Source organism: Amphiprion ocellaris, chromosome 5 (assembly GCF_022539595.1).
Source record: "Amphiprion ocellaris isolate individual 3 ecotype Okinawa chromosome 5, ASM2253959v1, whole genome shotgun sequence".
NCBI lineage: Eukaryota > Metazoa > Chordata > Actinopteri > Pomacentridae > Amphiprion > Amphiprion ocellaris.
In genome coordinates this window covers 18,109,906-18,131,067 of record NC_072770.1, presented here as the reverse complement: position 1 = coordinate 18,131,067, position 21,162 = coordinate 18,109,906, and the positions used below count along the sequence as shown (strand labels likewise).

The 21,162-nt window shown below is 40.0% G+C and overlaps 2 protein-coding genes across 2 annotated transcripts; both read right to left on the bottom strand.

The window, feature by feature from the left end:
* Positions 1–46: 46 nt before the first annotated feature.
* Positions 47–14,146, bottom strand: trpc4apa (transient receptor potential cation channel, subfamily C, member 4 associated protein a). Its single transcript, XM_023269527.3, has 18 exons — positions 13,987–14,146; positions 11,602–11,730; positions 10,872–10,988; positions 10,714–10,771; positions 10,528–10,583; positions 10,208–10,336; positions 9,196–9,397; positions 8,904–9,089; positions 8,671–8,813; positions 8,452–8,583; positions 6,953–7,011; positions 6,678–6,863; positions 5,596–5,686; positions 5,338–5,478; positions 5,111–5,222; positions 4,662–4,774; positions 4,257–4,463; positions 47–2,886 (listed from the first exon to the last, which is right to left on the bottom strand). Exons 1-18 carry the CDS (start codon positions 14,110–14,112, stop codon positions 2,749–2,751), a joined length of 2,325 nt encoding a protein of 774 aa, XP_023125295.1. The 5' UTR covers positions 14,113–14,146; the 3' UTR covers positions 47–2,748.
* A 2,739-nt stretch (positions 14,147–16,885) lies between these two features.
* LOC111568059 (src-like-adapter 2) lies at positions 16,886–21,077 on the bottom strand. Its single transcript, XM_023269528.3, has 8 exons — positions 20,809–21,077; positions 20,136–20,247; positions 19,949–20,048; positions 19,768–19,854; positions 19,306–19,409; positions 18,252–18,404; positions 18,043–18,172; positions 16,886–17,562 (listed from the first exon to the last, which is right to left on the bottom strand). The coding sequence occupies exons 2-8, from the start codon at positions 20,206–20,208 to the stop codon at positions 17,445–17,447; spliced, it is 765 nt and encodes a 254-aa protein (XP_023125296.2). The 5' UTR covers positions 20,209–20,247; positions 20,809–21,077; the 3' UTR covers positions 16,886–17,444.
* Positions 21,078–21,162: the final 85 nt, after the last annotated feature.

The window sequence follows — 21,162 nt, the reverse complement described above, 5'->3', positions numbered from 1 at the left end:
TGTGTTTCTGTGTCGATAATGTGATAAAGATATCCAATCCAACAAAGACAGTCTAAAGAAGAATTTATTATATCATTAGTTTGACAAACAGCTGTTAAATAAGGAAAAATGAAGTTCAATACCAGCATTAGAAGGGGAAGCATGAGGGTGAAAGTTGGTTACAGAAGTGGTTATAGTAGAATGTGAAAATGAAACATGAACCTTTTCTCTGCTTGATAGTTAAACAGGGTTAGACAGAGATTAAGACTGAAGTGAAAAGATGAAAGTGAAATGTAAAAATATATATATGGGCCGCTTCCTTAAATGATCTTAGGATTGAGATTTTACACCATGTCATCCACTTTCAGCCTCTCTTAAACAAATGCTGTCAGCCCTAGTGAGGCGGGATACAATCACATTTGATCAATAAAAGCACCACAGTTTTAAAATGTGTCTGGGACTGGCTTCAAAATGTGTCTAATGTCTTCATCATGCTAAACATTACATAAGTCTACGGTTAAAGTCAAAGTTTCAGGGATCTAAAATAAAACTCAAATAGTGTGTCATAATATGCAGCATGTTCTTGGCCAAGAGGATAACATTTCACCATTTTCTATACAAACTATTAGATGAAATCTAAGGCCTACTAGGAGCATCACACCACATACAGCATAACTGTTGAGAATGAGTTCTCTTGTGCATCATACAGAAGGATCACTCTCAAACTCAGATCACAGAGCTACAGAAGTCAGGGTCCAGAGATTGTTTATACAGTTGCTCCAAAGAGCTCACAACATTCATGCCATCGCGCCAACAGCCTCTCTGACTTCCACCACAGATGACCGAAGCAAGAAGAGTGACGATAACACACAGTCAGTACTAAAGAACACCACTGCAGAAGAATCCTGCCTCGAACCATATTGTGATTTCAAGAAACAACAGCAAATTTTCTTGGGCATTCAACAAAGAAAACTAAGAATCCGTAAGAGAAGCACTTGTTGCGTACTTGCGTTTATGTCACTGCAAAGCACAAAAGATGAACTAATTCAAAGTATGTGCACACTCATCGAGAGATTTAAGACATGCTGAATGAAAGCTAGAAAACAATCTTAATTAGCTTTAAAGCAAATAAAAGGCTTCAAACATGTAAAGAACGTGTTTGTTTGCATCCCAAGGCGGCATAGCACAAGTAACTCATGGCATCAGGGGCCAACTGTAGAAATGCCCTTATACATTCACATGAATGTGTGTTATGACTCATGACATGCTGGGAGTAAATCTGTACACTTGTCATCAGAAGTGGTTTGATCTGTACGTTGTCAGGATAAAATATGAGGTAGCTGATTCATTTCTACTTATCTCAGGTTCACACTGTTTAATTTAAGACACCAAATTATCTGTTCAGCGCCGCATCTGCCGTTTCTATTAAATCAGCAGCACGTTCAGGCCATAGACATCTTTTACAGAGCTGTGCTTCACCGTTCCTCCTCAGTCCGAGCTAAACATCAAGTTGTGCCATGCAAAAAAAAAAAAAAGAGCCATCAAATAGAAAGATTGTCATTCTCAGCTTGTGGCCAAAGATTGTGAAAAATGGCAGATAACCAGAGAAAGTGGTCGACTTTCAATCCAAAGCTGATGATGTTGGGCTGAAGGCTAAGTCATGTAAAACAAACTCTGTGTGGGCTGGAACAAAAACTCTTGTCTTAACACTAACGCCTGCATAGTTTATTCTCTTCCCAAAGCATCTCTCACAACATGGATACAAATTCTGTTACAGAATGAAGATGTTTTTAATGAACAAATGTGTTAAAATATAATAAACAATAAAAACAATTCATCTGTGCAACATTTTATTCTACAGTTTAACCAGCGCTAAAAGCCATTGTTTTGAACAAGACAAAAGTCAATCAACAAAAAATAACCTGGAAAAAAGATGAGTCCCTGGGGTGAAGCTTCTGAAGCCACAACAGAATGGATGGTTTTAGGTACGAGGAACCCCATGTGATATGTAAAACATGTCAGCCGGCCCTCAAGCTACCTAAATGTGCTGAGTACAGCCAGAAAGCACCATCAACAATAGCCACCTAACAAAACAGTCCCACAGACAGGTTAAATGAAAATGCTCTTTTGAGAAGACCCCCTGCAAAAAAACTCCAATATCACCAGTTCCCCCCACAGGTCAGGCAGTGGAGTGGCATGGAGTCAACAGAGAGCGTGAAGGTAGTGCGAAAGTGAGGCTGGTGACTCCTGGCAGCCCTGTGAAACACCACCAACCTGCACGTCTGGGTGAAAGATCAATCTGTGGTCATTTCCTAACCAAGTCCACGTGAAAAGAATCTTTTTTTTCTAACATAGAATTTGTTGAATCATACATATTTTTTCATAGAATTTTGTATAGGTTATATAAAAGGCTCTATTTGAATTTCACCTAAAGCAAACAACCAATGCAGGTGTCATTTTCCAAGGTCCTTAAACTGTCCGTTATACCGTGTGGCCAATCTGGGGCGGGCTTACAGGTTTTTCTCCTCTTCCTTTGATAACTTAGTGAGAAGACGACAGCCAGGCAAACTGCGTATCTGCTCACGTCTGTGATGACGGCCTCCATGCGAAGGTGCAGACAGTAGACAGGTGAGATTTACATCCAGAACGCAGTCACAAAGCGCCTGGATGGCTCGGCTCAGGGGAGTCATCACCAGCTTTAGGTGTCCATGTTCCCCGTGACCGTCTGCCCCATCCCATCCCCAGCACACTGAGTGCACACACTGGAGGTCAATCCTCCAGCAGGTCTTTGTCCAGATCCATGAAAGGCTCATCGATGTAGCTCGCTATGGCACACAGAGAAGTCCTGTCTGAGCCCAGCAGCACTGACACCGTCTCCTTCCAGTAGCTGAAGGGGATACAGGAGCTCTGAGAGGACGGAAACCACAGTGAAATTAGAGCAACAAAACTTAATTTATTTGCTACCAACTGCCTAGTTAGCAGTCTTATGTAAGGGACAGACTGGGAAGAATTTCACCAGTTTGAATGCTCAACTGGGAAATCAGCTTTGTTTAGCTGGATGTCTACTGGATCAGTATCAACACGCATACAAAAAGTTAAACAGTTTGTGACTGTGTGTGCGCCCAACAACAATGTAATGCTTGGGTTATGAAACTTGGTCATGATTGATTTTCGTCACCAGGGGGCAGCAGAACGAGTGAAAAACACTGAAATCCCCTACAAATAGTTGTTCGCTGACAAAGAACTGCCTATTCACACATCCAGCAAACATTGGTACATTCAGTTAAGCAGTTTGTGAATGTAGGTCATATGTTTACTTTCCCTTTAGTTGTGTTGTAGTCCTACTCATCCCCTTACAGAAATAGTCAACTCTTAAGCTGTTAAAGACCTCTTTATATTAATCAGTTGGACACTAACTTTATCCGTATGCTGTTTGGTGCTGATCAGGAAGTTTATGGTGCATTTAAAAGTGATTTCTGAGAGCCATAGCAGGAAATAATACTGATCAGAGCAGTGAACATGAACAAACGTTAAGGAGAAATGAGAAAATGCTTTTCACAACCGAGGGAAAACGTAGTTAGCGATAACTTTCTGTGAGTTTGTCACCACAGACCAGACTCATTTGCACAAACATCTGTAAGTACATTACTGTCTGCTTTTTCTAGAGGTAAAATGATTTAGAAAATTGGGAGAAATTAGCAAAATGTGATTGAAGTTACATAACTTCTTACTATTTCCACTGCCCTTGAACTTGTGGTTGCTACTGCTTTAAAAATGCTTTTAGAATACATTTTTAAGAAATGAATCATGGCCAAAGTACCAAAATTAGTTTTCTTCAGTGGAAAAGGAGGTAGTTCTTGATTTCCTGAATGTAAAGCAGACTTGACCTGCAACAGCTGGTTCTAAAAATGCAAAATAAAGTCATTTTTATTAAGAACACAACTTGTACATTTCTACAATGAGCTGTTCCTTGGGATTTTTCCTTTCTACTTGAACCACTGCTGTGTAAATCAGTTGTAAACAACTGCGTTTCAGTCTCGTCACACTCGCATTGACCTGACACAGCACTTGGATTCTTGTTTTAACGAGCATGCAAGCATGTGATTTCTCTTTGGGAATGTTTTTAATGTGTGACAGAAAAGCCACTGAACAAGAACAACGGACACTGAGAGGAGCTTCTCTTTGGCTGCTTGTGTAAACCAGCTGGTACAGCCTCTGAAAATGAAGACATTTACTAATGCTTCAGCTTAGTACAGGAAAGAGTCGCAGCTACTCACGTTCTCCAGACAGGTGCTGTCTTTGTCCTTGTTGAGGTAGTGGCGCTGCCAGAAGCGCAGTAGGTTGTGGAAGTTGTTGAGCAGGCAGCCTGGGTACTTTTCAGCATACTCCTTCTCCCGCAGGGCGTTGAGGTAGAAGGGCAGTTTAGCCTTTCTTCTTGCCAGCATCAAGATCACCAAACTGGTGTTTAAACAGCTCACATTCTCCTGCAGGAATTACAGATGGGAAGATGAAGCAACTTTACATTGACAAACTATTTTGCATCCCAATTAAAATTTACTTTATATGCTAATCTGATATATCTAATGTTACATTAGGTGTACATTAAAATAGAGTTAAATTAATTCCGCTAAATAATAAGACACTTTCTCTGAAAACGAGGCAAAGAGATCATGAAACAAGACCTGTGTGAGTGTCTGTACGTTGATGATGTTGATCAGTCGGAAGAGGAAGGACAGCCTGTTCTCAACTCTGGCCATGTAGGACAGCAGGCAGCACTCAGAAAGTACCTCCACCACTGAGGGAGAAGTAGATCATCAAAAATCATTGCAAAAAGATAGCTTAAACTTGGACTTAAAACAGAAAATGATGTGAAGATACTAATATAAGTATGTAACATGTAAACAGTGTTTTCAGGCATCATCTGTCAATTTGAATGCAGTTTTCCGATATACTGTGTCAGCTCTAGAAGATGGTGTTTCATGGTTTATCATTTGCACAAACCATAATACTTTACCATCAGACAAATTGTCTTGTGTTTTTTTAAATATGCTCTGACCAAATTAAACTCCCCAAAGTCCTAACTAAACACCTTAAATGTTTCTATACTAAATCGGTCAACGTCCCCATTTACCTTTCACATCTTCAGTCTGGCTCTCAAAGCGGTCCAATGAGAGGACGATGCAGCGCACCAGCATGTTAGAGTCCACCAGAGAACTGTTGATCTGTGTCAGGAAGGTCTGAAACTAAAAAAGCAAAATCCAAATATCATTAGATGTATTTTGTTGAAAAAAAAAAGCACAACAGTGTTGCAAAAGGGCAATAGATACAATATATTTTTAGAAGACACACAAATTCTACCTTCTCTGGAGTGTTGACATATTTGTTGAATCTTTTGAAGGCATCAATGTTGAACTTCATGAGCTCTCCAAGCAGATCGAAGTAGCTCTGAAGGACATCTCGAGATGTACAGCCACTGTCTATGATGCAGAACAGGATGTGCTGTTGAGAGATTAAAGTGAGCAGTCGTTCATTTAAGTAATTATTAAACAGGGATTTGTGCAGTGTGGACGTCTCTTTATAGATGATGTGACAAACACTCGAAGGCTGCAGCTTTACCTCCAGCAGTCCCCTCTTCAGGAGGAACATTTGGTCTGCATAGGATGTGGCTCCTCTGAGGAAACTTTCCACTGCTCTTGCCTGCCAGAATCTATATTTACATAACAAAAGGAATCAGCAAACAAGCAGAACTAGACAGACAAATCTTGAGAAATCTTTGTAACAATTTCCTCTGTCTCAGTTCTGACAAAACTCAGGTCCTTCTAACTGACATCAATCTTTATTAGTAAAGCAGGTCTGTTGCTATTTTGATGCTCCAGTAACAACATCATGACTTCTTTGTAAGAATCTTCATTTTCTTTTTGACCAACAATTGAACTTTGAATCTCCTAATACCAAGCTCATTCAGTCAGATTCCTTTCAATAGAGAAACATTGCAAAAATCAAAGTCATCAAAGTATTATCAGTCAAAAACACAAAACATCTAGTACATGCCCTAAACTTCTTCAGTTTAGACCAGTGTAACTGGGAGTTGTCGGTTCCTTATCACTCCAATTCTTGCTTCAAGTAAAACATAAATTACATAAAAGGCACTGCATGGCCTGGCCCCTGCATATACAGCTGAGTTGTTGAGTCCTTCTTTCAGCAGTCAGACTCTCCAATCATCTGATCAAGACATGTTAGCCGTTGCCAAGTCCTATTTTAAAACCTTTTAAAATCTTTTGTGGTTGTAGCTCCTCATCTTAGGAGCAGCCTTGCCCATTCCATCAGATCTGCACAATCTGCAGTTTGTTTTAAACAGCTGCTGAAAACTCATTTGCACTGATTAGGCTTTTTAATCAATACTCTCTGCTGAACTTCAGTTTTGGATATTTTGCTTGTGTGCTTCATGTTGTGTCTATTTATAATGCATTAAGTATGTATATTTGTATTTATACCTATGTATTACATCTTAAAGGGGAAGCACTATGAAACTGTGTTTTATAAAGTGCTATACAATCAAAAATCATTATCATTATTATAAAAACTGCAGAGAGCATTGTGCTTTAACATGAGGATGTTTTACTCTTAAAAGGAGTGTGACACTTAATATGAACAACTTCATCTTCTGCATCTTGATCTTTGTACTATGTGACGCTAACCTGAAAGACGAATCCGGAGGCTCCCTCTTCATGACAGTAAGGAGGCGCGTGAGGAGGCCCTTCTTTCCATCGCACACTAGACTTCTGTCTGTGTTGACTAGAGCTTCCACCTCCGGGATGTTAGCCTTCATGGATATGGCACTCAGTTCATTCAGCTCCTGGCTATTCAGGAGGAGGTACTTGTTTCTGGAAGACAGAAACATATTTGAGAAAATGTATATAAACATAGCTTAAAGGACACATCAGAATAAAAGTAATCAAAAATTGCTGCTTACTCATGATGATCACTGAAACTCTGAAGTAGCCGCAAGAACTGGATTTTGAAGGAGATTTCCTGTGTGATGACAGTTAGAGTGTCACTGTTGAAATTCACAAGTTTCACTTAATAGTTTGGAGTCTATTAGTTAAACAGCAACTTGCAGGTTGGAAATGCCAGTAAAGGAAAATGAAGTAAAACTAGGTTTTAAAAAATTATATCTATATGTGCACTACAACAACATTTAGCGTAGTTTTTATAACTGCTTTATACTCGGCTCAAAACACAGAGTTTAGTCATGTCAGCAGAAAAGACAGAGCAGCCAAGCTAAGTCCAGTGTAACAGTATGAAATACGGATCAAACAGTAGTTTGACAATGAAGAAGTTCAAAATGTATATCCATACAAATATAACAAACTGCAACTTTACTCATGAGCCTGCCAGGCATTGAGGAGATCAGAAACAGAGAAGGATTGTAAGATTCAACAGCCATCAGTGAGAAATTAAAAAGTGGTGTCTGACATTTGATAACGTTAGTTCCCGTTCTCACTCATCTCACTACTGTAAAGTTTGCAATTACATATCAGGCTACAACACAGCAGGTACTGGTTGTTCAATACTGGGGAGCTGGTACTGAAAACTGTCTTATCTCATTTGTCCAATATAAATCAACACATTTTATTGTGCCACGAGTGAGTGGATGTGAGAGTCAGAGTGAGAAAGAAAGAAACACAGAAGTGGGAGAGAGCTGAACATTTTTGGAAGTATGTAACTATAAAAGAGACCGACAGTGCAGATTCATTTTCATAGAGCCGACTCCCTGATAGATCTGTGACTGCTGCCACCACCGGTGCCAATACCAGAAGCTGCTGCTGCTGATGGAACTGAAACTTCTGTGTGCACCATGGGAACCATCACTAGCTATCAGTATCACACATCCTGACTCTGATTCTCATCTTGAACTCTCATCCCTTCCCTGATTCCATCTTATCTCCACTAACATAATCCTCCTTTCTGAAATGAGCCCTGAACACAACCGTGGTTTGCATTACAGATGCAGCAGTGTAGTGTCTCCACTCCTCACTCATGCAAAACTGGCCCAGGCATAAAGCTACTTTGCAGTTAGGGAAAGTGTGGACTCAGTGTCCTGACAGGCTGGAGTTTTCTTAACACGCATAAACACAGTAAAATACAATGACGAAAAATTCTGAAATGCAAAGTGAATAGGAAACAACAACTACTTTCTAAATCACAGCCAGTCAGATTCACTACTGCCTACTAGTGCACAGTGTACTTCAGCAGACACGACTCTCTAATGTGACAGATTAGGGGGAAGAAAGTGTTTCAAAAAACTTTTTCATGTTAACTTTTGCCTTTATGCCTGATAAGACATAAAAAATATATGCATAAACTTTCCAAACTATCATTTCCTAGAAATATTAAGTATATATTCAGCTTAGAAAAAAAAATCAACCTGCAAGTTGCTCTTTAAAAGATTAGTGGGATAATAGTTCATACTGGACTACAGTCGCAGTTCTCATTCTGGCCGTGCACCACATGGTTTGAAGCTGTGTATTTCCTCCAGATGAGTTTGTCAAACAGGTTGTTGAGACCCGGGATGAGACGGAACTCAGCCAGCATCTTGTGAACCTGTGAAGAGACACAATACATAGGTCAATGGAAAAAACGGAGTCAATATCCCAGTTCAACGCTAACCCAAAGGAGGGAGGAGAGTACCTGGTTCCTCTGTCGGCCCATGAGAAGGACACAGAGCACATAGAGCACTTCCACTTTATACATGATTTCATGAACGATCTTCATGGACTGGGGCAGTCGATGTCTCAGAGGGCTGGTAGCCAGAGAGCTCTCATCTGATGACTCTGCAGGTGAGAAAAATAATCCTAACATCTCAAACAAAGTTCAAAGGATTTAGGCAAAGTGAGGAAAAATCATTACAAGTGAAATCTCACCCGTGCTGCTTTGTTCAGCCTCCTCTGTAGCCATCTGCATGAGGGCATCCAGCACCAGAGCATTGTCCAGCCACGTGTACCAGTCCTCCAGCTCCTGCAGGAAGTTGGCGCCTGTGGCTTCAGACACCTTTCTAGTGGCCAGCTTACACAGCCGCTCAATGAAACCTGGGATGTTCAGCAGGGTTACTGTGGGGAAGCAATGATCAGAGTTCAGTTACTGATCCATTTTTCTGCAATGGCACACGACATGGTAAGCAGTAGAACTGAGGTCTGTACACTGAAGACAACCTACCCTGGTTGACCTCTGCTCGCGAGGGACTAGCATTGCGCTTCTGCTGAGCGTTTTTGGCCAACAGGGTGTGCTTGTCATCATTTCCTACGTCAGGTTCTGAGATTGTGACAGACAAGATGCGACAGAAGTTGGCCAGCTGTTGCTGGTCAAAGCTTTGGACCAGGCCTGACAGGTTGGGGATGCCCTCTAACTGGATCATCTCCTGAAAAGTGCCAACAGATTCACTGTTATTAAATATAGACAGACCACATCTACGCACCATCTTCACAAGGAACATGTTTTGAGTCCAACCCTGGCTGAATTTGATTTACTTAACTACTCATGGATAAAAACTGCACATATTACAGTGACTTCTCTTCATGTACAAAACTAATAACAAATAACATCTTAACTAATGGATGAATCATGACCTTTATATACGTTTTCTCACTCAGCGATTCTGAATAGTCCCTAATTTCTGTCATTTTTGATAATTTACTGACCACAGTTACCAAAACAAAGAATACTTCCTTTTGTCCAGTTGCACCTATAAACACCATAGGAGTATCTACTAAGCCTCCACATGTGGGCACCACAACACATTGATGGAATCACATAATTGCAGCATTTGGAAGATTTAGTGACATGATCCAATTTACAAATGACTATGAAGACTTCAAGCCACAGAGCTGTGCCGTTTGCCAAATAAAACCCAAGTTTCACAATATACAGCTGAGAGACAGTGACTTTGTACTTTGAAATGAGTGCATCAAGGTTTTAAAATGAAGGCATGAATGTGACGTGAGGGACACGTTTTGCAATGTAAGTGTCAGTACTTGGACTGGAGAACAGAGACAGCAGATAGATACAGAATATACAACAAAGTTATCTGCACACCAAAGGTTCTTATTTGCACAGAAACCGTATGATTAACTTTATGATGAAAGAAACAGGAGTGCATAAAATTATTAATTCTAAAATGAGCAGCATTTGCATTCTCATGCTTAACATTCAATCCAAGTTTAACTCTGACCTTTTTAACTCCAAGAATATCTTCAATGAGAGTAGCAGTCTGTAGGAAAGTCTTCTTGTTTGTCATCAAGGTGAAGAGAAACAAAACAAAGTCATCCCTCGCTGCCAGGCTCTTTGTGACCCCCTCCGTCTACGAATTGAAAGAAGCAATTTTGCATTGCTCATGTCTTGTCTATAAAAATGGTTCTGATTTGCAACAATACCACAGCGCAGACAAACTCAACAGAAATATGTCTAGTCATACACATCAGTTAAAGCAAAGCAAGGTATGATGACCCTCTGACATTTTCTGGTACGTAAAAAATGATATATGATACTTACACATATACAACAGTTGTAGAGAACACTAAGGCAGTCTTTGACCAAGTCATCATTCACTGTTGTAACAGAAGCACAGATGTTATCTGTTACAGTATAATGAAAATCAAATCAATTATCATCATGTACAAATGTGTCTACTTCCCAAAAAGAAAATATCTACATAGATGTGATTTTAGTTTAACTTACTTTTGGGTTTTTTCTTCTGCATAGTTAGTGTAGGTCTCATCAGGATCTCCACAAGCAGCTTAAAAAAATAAACAGAAAAATGAGAAAATGAGCAATCAAAACAATCTTCAGGGTATATGAATCCAATAATAACAGCGCATTAGGAAAGTAAAACTTACATCAACTCCACCAAAGAGGTCAAAGGTGTACGTGTTGGGGAAGGTGGATTCCTGAGCGGTCTTCCTGTCCTCTGTGACAAAGGACATGGCCTCCATGGAGAGCTGGGAAGATAAAACCTGGCGACAAGCATTTATAATAAGGCATTTAAATCATCCAGATTCCAAAATAAAACATTCAGCAATAAGTGGCTAAACTAGCAACACACAGCGTAGCTACACTGGACATGTAATACATGTGGATCATTAATGGAGTGGCTGCTCCAACAATGCGCTTCCATTATAATCAATAAAACTGACTAAACCAGGCGTGAGAGAAGCACGTGGTACGTAAGCATCGGAGATATCTGCTCTGCAAATGTAATAATAGACCAGCCTTCTATTTGTATTTTTATGCAAGCTGTACACTGCTATTTCACACAGAAATGGGTCATAAAGCATCTATTTACTCTTTAAAATTAGTCTGCCAGCTGCCCACTGTTTAATAACTTTATCCCTTACATAGCCTACTCTGTAGATGGTAACTTTCCTAACTTAAAGATTAACAGTGCTGTGCTGGGTGACCGAGACGTAATCCCAAAACAAAAGCTCACCCTATTTTTTGCATCTAGTTGTGTTACAGGTGTGGCCAGTATAAGGAAACATTCCACAGCATGTTCAGTCTGCATATGTTACGTGTTCAATGCAGCCAAAGCATCACTGTTGGATGGACTAGAGTGCACCGTGTACCTACCTTAAGAAAGCTGTGGGCATGGGAGAGGTCACTGTTGGGATGGCTGCTCTCGTAGAGCTTCTGCAGCAGAGTAGGGATGCCATGCCATTTGGCGCGTTTATCTCTCTCCTGGAGCAGGCCTCCTGGGAGCTATAACACATAAACACAAAAAAATTTAAAATAGTGCAACATACACAGTGAAAATGCATAGCTATTTGTTTTAGGTCTTCGGAGGGTTTAAGGGTTCATAATGTTATTTTGGCCTCAATGGCACATTTCACATAGTGTGATTCACTTGTACATAAAACATATACATGTGTGGTCTTTCAAATATTTAACACATATGAAAACTACAGACTGAGATAGCTGCTCTTCCCATGAATTATAAGTAGAACTTTTAAGACGAACAGATAAGGGTTAGGATTATATAAAGATTGTTAACCTTCTATTAAATTAGACTTAGAGCCACACCTTGAGTCATTTAACAGACTACAGCAAGAGAATAGAAACTCAAAGCAAATTCAGAACATTTTATCCCTGAAATAATTAAGAGCATAGGGCAAGAGAGTTCTCATCTGCCTAGCACACAGTCATTAAAACCAAAATGAACTGTGTAGAACAAGATGCAGCAGAATCCTAAGCTAACCCTGCTGCATATAGGATGCCTGCACCGCTGAGTTTAGTTCTTCTTATTTGGATTAAACCCTAGTGGGGCTTTTTGAAATGAGTTTTTTGGCACAGTCACAGAAGAAAACATTCTCTATATTTACGGAAAGGATTTTTTGAGTCTTCAAGTAATGAAAACATGGACTCTTTGGTTGTTAGAACAATTCTCAGTAGACAACCTCTGTTGAAAGTAAAAGGCTGTAACAACAGTGTGACTATAAATATGCATTAAAAATTGCATGATAATTTCTATTCCTAGCAGACACTAACATTAATAGAAACAGAATCTCCTGGCATTCTGCATTTACCTCTACAGCTAATATTTTTTGTCTATTTTGCAAAGGAGAAAACAAGCCAGATCCTCTTACTGGAAGCCAAATAATCAAATAGCAATCTGGCACAACTCAGTTCTCATAGGCAATCCACGCGAAAAAAATAACTACTGAAAAGTTAGGTTGTATTAATTCATATCATTTTATCAATAATATAACTGAAATCACAATACTTATTTCTACTGCATCTCTGTGAGCAGTCAAAGTAAGTTGATGACGTCTTTTTCAAAAAGTGTGCTGCCTCCACAAACCTCCCATTAAGATGTGATGTGTCAGCAGCACTGACATGACAGTAGCAGTAGTCTCAACACTCAGTGATCAGTGAGAGAAAAAGTGTCGAGGTTGATATTTCTAGGGTTATATAAATATACTTTGTTTTTGGCACGTCTGTATAAATTAAAAGTTTGAACTGTCACCTCCAAGAAGCACTGCGTTTCCCTGAAAACAGCAGTTCAGCAAAGAGGGTAAAAGTCACGACAGCAAAATATGCAGAAATATTGCATAAGCAAATCGAATAAGTGGTTTTATATGGTTTGTAATTAAACGATTTAGTTCATGAGTTGATAAGGAAGAAGGTGAAAGAGACATACAGCAGCTACATGACCAGAAATGCCCGGACAGATGTGATGTTCACGAGCAGAGGCACCGAGGAGAATCAAAACAGTTGACGTGAACTGTCGCTAACGTTAAATCCAAACTGGCTCAACAAATACGATCTTCAAAGTTACAAATGTCGTTTAAATGTCCGCATGTGTTAAGCAAAAATAAACTTGCTAACGTTAAGTTGCTCTACCAGCTGTTGTGGCGCATCCATTTATGGAAACGATAGTTATTGTGGTTAGTGTGTCGTTACGTAATCACCTGAGCCGTTCAGCTGGCTTAGCTAGCTAGCTGACGTTACCCGTTAGCAACATTAGCAAACGTTCCTGTCGTTGATTGGAAGATTTAAGCATTACAAGAATTACACTGCCGGGTCTCTAGTGACACTGACACTACGACACCTGAAATAAACAACAACAGTCAGAAAAAGTTAGCCTCCAAGCATTTTATATCGTATTTAACCTGACCTGTAATGCTAAGCTAACATGGAGCTAACAACAAAAGACCCACTCGCAGCGGAGCATTTCTTCAAACACTTGCTGTACTGATAACGTTATTTTAGCTTGTCAGCGAGCAAATAAGGTTGCCCAGAAGTCAGCCATATTAAGATTTAAGATGTGCGTTTCAGAAACAGCCCGTAATGTTTCAGCTAGTTGTGAAGCTAAAGCTGACAGGAGCGACCACATCTCCAGTGAAGTCACCAGGACAATGTCTTCATTTTCAGGCTTGATTCCAAGCGCAAGTCCCTGGTCTCAGTCGACCAACTTTCGGGCGTCTTAACTGTCGAAGCGGGCGTCGTTTCTCTTACCTGTGTCCCTCGGCTGAAACCCTGGCCAGTAATCTTACTGGCCGTGAACTTTGTGACGATATTGCTGCTGCAATTTCTTCGTTTTCCTCCAGTACAAGGGGACTCGGACCCCAGAAGCGTCGCCATTATTTCTTCTTCCTGAACTGAGCTGTTCGGGCAGGAAGAGGAAGGCTTTGATGAATTATTGGACGTAATTAAGCGGCATCTGCTGGCAGAGAAGCTGCAAGACACCGCAAGAAAAAACATCTTTCTATGGGTCAATCCGTGTCAAAACACACATAGTTCAGAAAATATGTTGCTGCACTGTTTTAGATTTTTTTTAAAAATTCTTATATGTTCATTTGGCCCAAAGATTAAAACATGTTAAACATTTTAGCTGAATTGTGAGAATTTCAACTCATTCAACAATTTAATTTAATTTAATGAGAATACAGACACATTTTTTCTCAGCAGATCTAAATGGTCAAATGGCTCCACAGAGGCTACATTTGTAATTGTTGGCCCATGAAAATGAAATAAAAGTGCAGTATTTTTAAACAAGGGTGGTATATATGATGCTATATCAGGCATAACATTATGACCACCTGCCTAATATTGTGTTGGTCTCCTTCATGCTGCTGAAACTCCTCTGACCCAGTGGGGCATGGACACAGGACCTCTGGGGAGATGGTGGCAGTGAATTCTGTGGGTCCTGTGGGTTGCAGGGTGGGACCTACCTGGATCAGTCCGATCCTGGCACATCCCACAGATGCTCAATAAGATTTGGATCAGGGGAGTGTGGAATCCAGGTGAACATCTTAGCTCTGTCGTGTTCCCTGGGCCATTCCTGAGCAGTTTTTGCAGTGTGTCGGCATGCATTGTCCTGCTGAGGGTGGCAACTGGCATCAAGGACTGCTGTTGCCATGGGGGGTTGCTTGATCTGCAATGTTTAGGTGGGAGGTACATGTCAAACATCCACATGAATGTCAGGACTAAAGGTTTCCCAGCAGAACATTGCATTATAACAAGATAACTGATGTTATTCACTTCACCTGCCAGTAGTCATAATGTTGTGGCTGATTGGTGTATATAGATGTACCCACATTTCCTACTAAAAATACAGTTTTTGCTGGCATTCATCGCCAACCTTTGAGGCCTCTAACATCAATAGAATTTGGTGTGTGGCACGTATATTTTTTGCTATTTTAACACGGCAAAATGGTGATATGGACTCACCACAAACACTGATGTGCAAAGGCTTCAAATGACCGCCATCTAATTACGTCTGTTGGTTGCTAGTGTTACATATTCTGTCACCATCCCAACTTCAACAACAATAAGGAGGCAAAGACATTACAAACTTAAGACCAACTGAAACACTGAAGCTTCTGCAAATAAATGTAATGCTAATCCATTGAGAAACAATAGCTCCTTTGCATTGTTTTCTTTCAGTACAGCATTGATCTCCTCATTCATTTGTCTTGTTGTTACAGCACTCGCCATGATGTGATTCAATAAATATGAGATTTTTTGGGATGTGTGTTTAATTATCATCAGTTTCTATGTTGAATGTTCATTTGAAGTGAATGTAGGGGAACATTTAGTGAGAAAAATAAGCCTCATATGTTGTTAAAGTTTAGCATGAAGACAACATGAAACCAACTCTAAACTTTGCACATACAATGACAATATACAGACCTAGTTTTTGTGTTCCTGCGAATGACTCCACATTTTCATTTTGCCATGTCATAACAGCAAAAACACTGGAACCTTGGCTCACAATACTTCCCACACAACAAATTCTACTGGTGTTAGAGGCCTCAATATGGTGGTGAAATGTCTGAAATATGTTTTTAGTTGTATGGAAAAGCGGTCATTATAGCAGCCTTAGCAGCAGCAGTGATCACAGTTGTATCCAGAGTAGCGTTGGCATTAGCTTCACAAAAGGGTTGCTCTGATGCTTTCACATACGATAAAGAAAGTATTTGTGTTTTTTTGCTCGAACTAATGGAGGGACTTCTCTATGAATCTCATATAAACAGTAAAGATATGTGTAAATATATACAGACAGAGGTTCTTTTTGCACTTCAAAATGTTGCACCAACCTACCTCAGAATCATGTTTCGATTTCTTCATATCATTAAAACTGATTTAGTTCTATTTTAACATTAGCAGGTGGCTTGCTTTCAAGAACAGACCTGAAATGAAAACTGATTATGTGTAGTGGTTAGAAAGGGAATTATACTGAAGGGGCTTGTTACCCCAGTAGGGATTTTACCCTAGTTTATACCCTAACAGTAGTGTTGTAGTTTATGTAGCAATAGTGGGAAATAGAAGCATTGCGATCAGTAAATCTTTGTCATTAGGTGATGGTTAGATAATTAAAAAACGTAACACATTGTACACTCTCACAAAAAGAAATACTAATATATATATGATATATATTAATATTATATTCTCTTCGGTATAGTTCTATGCAGTCAGCTGTTGTTTGAAACACGTTATTCCATTTAACATTTAAAGATTCTGATAGCTCTAACCGTATGTAATCTCACACTAGCACCACAGGCAATCAGATACCAGCTTCTCCTTACTAAATGATGTCGATGTACTTGTGCAACATCCTTAACTGGTAAACTGTTTTTACATCCAGTGAGAGGGCCTTGGTTCAGCATTTCTCTGTGTGGTGTTTGTCATGTGACGCCCCTGGAGGCCAGAGAGAGAAAATAATGCAGGTACTCAGTGTTGCACAACCTGCGATGATTGCGGCTATAATCTGTTCCATTGTGTGAATGTGAGTCTGACCCTCAAAGAGGCACAAGCTGGTACATGTTGGAGTGTTTTTATTGTCTGTAGCCTACTGAAATAAAGGCCTTTTATATTTCAAACTCATTTTAATACCCTGGACTTTGATATTTTATGACATCATTTTCTTTCGCCCCTCTTTTATTTTTATTCCCTTTTATGAACACCAGTGTTTGAAGGACACCTCCTTCAGGACAATTTCAAGAAAATGCAGACCAGAGCTTTTCTTTGTGAGATTATGCTTGTATATTTTGCACATTTAACACAAAGGTAACATATTTCATTGGGTTCCAATAACAAAATCATGACAATATTACAACAATATTACCACATAATAGTACATTCAAACTGCATGTAAATATTAGATTATAAATTAAAAGAAAACATTCATATGAGAGTAAATGTCTCATTGACTTTAAGTTTTCAGCTCACACCTCACCTGCATGCCTCTTTGGACACACAAGACAGTCCTCTAGCTGACACAGGCTGTCATATCTCTGAACAGTGTAGTGTCTGAGCCCTCCTGCTCCTCCAGGGCAGCCCACAGACGTTATATTTGGGCCTGCAGACGACCTCTAGCAGTGGCTTGCCCGAGCAGCAGCTGAGACAGGACAGTATCTGAATCCAGTCTATCTGTCTGACTTTATTTTCTCAGACCAACCCATTGTGTTTCCTCAGGTGTCCCAGCTGTTGTCTTCTGTCATTTGGAGGTAGGAGCTGATGGCCTCCCTCAGACCCTCGCTCACCAGACAGTTGTCTGACTCCGATCTCTTCCTTCTTAAGATCGCTGACCTGGAGAGGACGGAGGAAGGATCTGAATGAGTAAGTTACCATTACAATTTAGGATGTGCTACAATTTAGCTTTAGTCAAAAGGTCCCAAACATGTCTGCATTGTCTTGAAACATATAAACTAACGTGTAAACAGGGACAGAAGCTGCTTTGTAGTAAATAGCTGAATCCAGCCTACTCTGTGTTAGTTACATACAGTCACACCTGGCACCTCCCCAGTGCAACCACAGTCTTATCTGTTGGCATATCTGCTGGTGTTTACACACTCATCTAACCAGTTTACTCAGCACTCAGCACCGCACAATACTGTGGAGTTTTTGGGACACAGTGTCAACAAAAGCTGAAAATGATAAGCTTCACTAAGCCTGGGCTGCCAGGTGCTTATGCAGTGCCAAAAAAATAAATAAATCTAAAACTGAGCAACACAGTGACATCTTGTGGCAGTCATGAGTAGAAGCAAAGCTACAGAGAGTCTGCCACACCTGCTAATGTCCTTCCAGTTGATGGTGGGCCTCCTGATAGTCGTTGGAACAGGCCTGGCCTCTCTAGCGTTGTCTAAACCCTGGATGAAGCAAGGCACCGTGAGCCGACAACACAATCCATCTGCAGATTCTGTAGAAGGAGGGAGCCTTTTAGTGTCAGTCTTTGGTGCGTTCATTTAAGACAAGAGGGTCGCAACCTCGGCACAAACCTGAGTAGTGTTCCACCAGCTGATGCAGACAGGAGAATGTGAGTCTTGGAGATATATAGAACCAGCCGTTGGGGAGGATAGAGATGCGGTAGTGCCTCACACAGTCCTGGTACGAAGAGCTGGTTCTCCTCAGGACAGACAGCGAGTAGCAATCTGAAGACAGACACAAAAACAGTTGGAATACGCTGGTGTTGATTCTTAAGTTTGCATTCACATTCATTACTCAGTTTGAGCATAATTCAAGGCAAATTAAATGATTGCCTTTAACACAATGTAATCTACACTTTTGTTTAAATAGCAGAACTTGCATTCAAATGTTAATTATCTCGTCCAACAAACACACACATAGTATTATTGCAATGCTGGGCTCAGAGGTTGAAGAGATATTCTAATCATTTACTTGTACTACAGTACTGCACAATGCAAATCCTTCATTCAGAGAGTAAAAATACAGCATGCATATAACACGATTATCACTATATTAACATTTATTACAATTTCTACTCATATTTTTATTTTCCTAATACACTGTAAATGTTTTAGTGTTTATTGCTTAGATTTTTTGACTTATTATTGTAATTTTTTTTTAGTAGGACTTTTTTTGTACTTATGTTTATCTTATATTTTTTTTATAATGCTTAGATTTCAGCAACTGTATATGCAATTTTCTCCTCTAGGATCAATAAAGTATTTCTGATTCTGATGTATGCATGTTTAAAAAGTAAAAGATTTTGCAAAAGAAACTGCACTTTGCGACTGATAAATTATTATATATTATATTGATAGATTGTTAATATGGATGCATCAGTGCATACATTGTATTTTAATGTTGAACTCTAGTACTGACAGATCAGTAACACCTCTGAAATACAGTTAAGTATAAAATAGTGTACGATAGAAATGCTCAACTAAACTGTCAATGCCTCAAAACTGTAGTATTTAAATGCATTTGTATATAATCACTTAACAACACAGGTTGGGTTTGGATTGAATCTTTTATGATGCAATTTGAAACTGATGCAGTTTTTCAATTTGAAATGAAAACTTCTCTAACCTCTGCTTGTCTCTGACTCCCGGATCAAGAAGGCTCCGCTTTGGTTATCAGGATGCATGAGCAGCTCCACCGCCTTGTACCTGCTGATGCCTGAGAACAGCCACCTGCACAAAACAAAGATTCACACGTTCAGAGCAGCGGCACAATAAAACAAAAGAGCGTCATGCTGACAAAACTGAAAATATATTTGGCATTTGTCTTCAAGTTTGGAACATCTGCTGGAACAACATCAGAGCACATTTCGCCACCGGAGGAGGACTGAAACTACAAAAGGCAGAGGCTGATCGAGTCACTGGAGAGTTCCAAACATCTGTCTCCAATGAGGTAAAGTTCCCCTACACAGAGACCACTCCCACTCCACAGGGAACCCCCCTTCTTTCAGTTCTTCTGCACTTTAGTACAACTCCTCTGCTTTCTCACATCAGCAATGACTCAAAGCACGTCCTCCTGAAGTGAACTCACCTGTGAGTCACTTTGGCTGTATAATTGGTGGGGATGTAGATCTCACGGCCTGTTGTTGTGGATCTCACCATCATGAAATCACCATCGCTGTTTGACAAAAACAAAAACAAGCCGTCATGACTAAATGTGTCTCTCTAGATGAAACCGCAGGTGAAGGTGAAGCAGTAGCTGTAGCTCTTACTCTGATATGACGGTGAGTCTTTCCCCGATGCACATGGCCAGCTCTCTGTGTCCAAATGAAGGGTAGTCATGGAGAGACACAATCATGCTTTCCTGGAGGTCTGCAGAGAGAAAGGAGGAGACAATGGAAATTACTTTTTCATTGGTTTGAATTTATTTATGTATCAGTCTCTTGGGATTGAACCTACCTGGAGACTCAGATTCACGTGGATTTTCAAGGATAGTCCGGTTCGATCGACATCTAGTGGGGCAGGTCCCCATGTTCTTTGGTTTCTTGTTGATTTAAAACGTCTCCTGTGGCTTTAAAAGAAGAAAAAAAGAACAGAGAGAGAGATAAGACATGTGAGGCATAATTAGAATATTATCTGTATTAAAAGCTCTTCAACAACTAATTCTCATAATTTAATCTTCCTCCAGTTATGACATTATGACTATAACTGATCAGTAACTATCAGTTAACTGACTCACAGGTGCAGTATATTATTTAGCAACCAGGCAACAAGACCTTGATGATACAGGAAGACACCTAACCACAACAAGCGGCTTCAATATCCTGTGTTAAATTTCCACACAACATGCATGCCAGGAATAAGATATACTCCCAACGAGAGCAGAAAAATCCAAATCTAATGAAGCAGACATTTTTTTTCTCAGTAACAGCAGAAATAATGACAAATATCTTAAATAATGTTCACAAAATATGAACCAGTAACTCATTTCTCTGTTTATTTTTAGTGCATGGTTATTTCTGAGTGATGAGAGTTAATATTGTATGTAATAAAACTTATGAGACAATGTGTTTCTAATATCCTGGAGGTAGAAAGTCACCTAAAAAATGAAAAAAAGAAGTGACTTACTCACCTCCTTCACTTTTTGTTTGAAAAACCAGGAAACAGTATTCTGCACGAGTAGTTAGATAAATTCCCCTCACAGCAGCGAGTAAATTCCAAGTCTTCTTGATGAAAAATGCCCGTCTGCCTTCAGCACACACACATGATGGGCCTGTTATACGTGTGATAGATCAGGTTTCCACTCAGGCCTGCTGATCGATCAGAGTGACTATGTTCCCTCCTCTGATCTGTTCCCATCAGTGTTGTTGCAGCTGTTCTTAGAATGGGCTGAGTGAAGAGAGGAGGCCTCCCGCGTGGCCTTTTTGTGTGTCACCCAGCTGCAGCTTCCTGTGACGCTCAACACTGTGACATCCTGACTCAGATC

Bases quoted from the DNA above. Each gene is read 5' to 3' on its own strand.
- LOC111568059 (XM_023269528.3), bottom strand. From the start codon at position 20,208: ATGGGGACCTGCCCCACTAGATGTCGATCGAACCGGACTATCCTTGAA. The intron at 19,410-19,767 runs GTGAGTTCACTT...TGTTTTGTGCAG, and splicing joins ACAGCCAAAGTGACTCACAG to GTGGCTGTTCTCAGGCATCA. The intron at 17,563-18,042 runs GTGTGGCAGACT...CGTCCTCTCCAG, and splicing joins AACTGGAAGGACATTAGCAG to GTCAGCGATCTTAAGAAGGA.
- trpc4apa (XM_023269527.3), bottom strand. From the start codon at position 14,112: ATGGCGACGCTTCTGGGGTCCGAGTCCCCTTGTACTGGAGGAAAACGA. The intron at 10,584-10,713 runs GTAAGTTAAACT...CTGTTACAACAG, and splicing joins GCAGAAGAAAAAACCCAAAA to TGAATGATGACTTGGTCAAA. The intron at 5,223-5,337 runs GTAGAATTTGTG...TTGCTTTTTTAG, and splicing joins ATGTCAACACTCCAGAGAAG to TTTCAGACCTTCCTGACACA.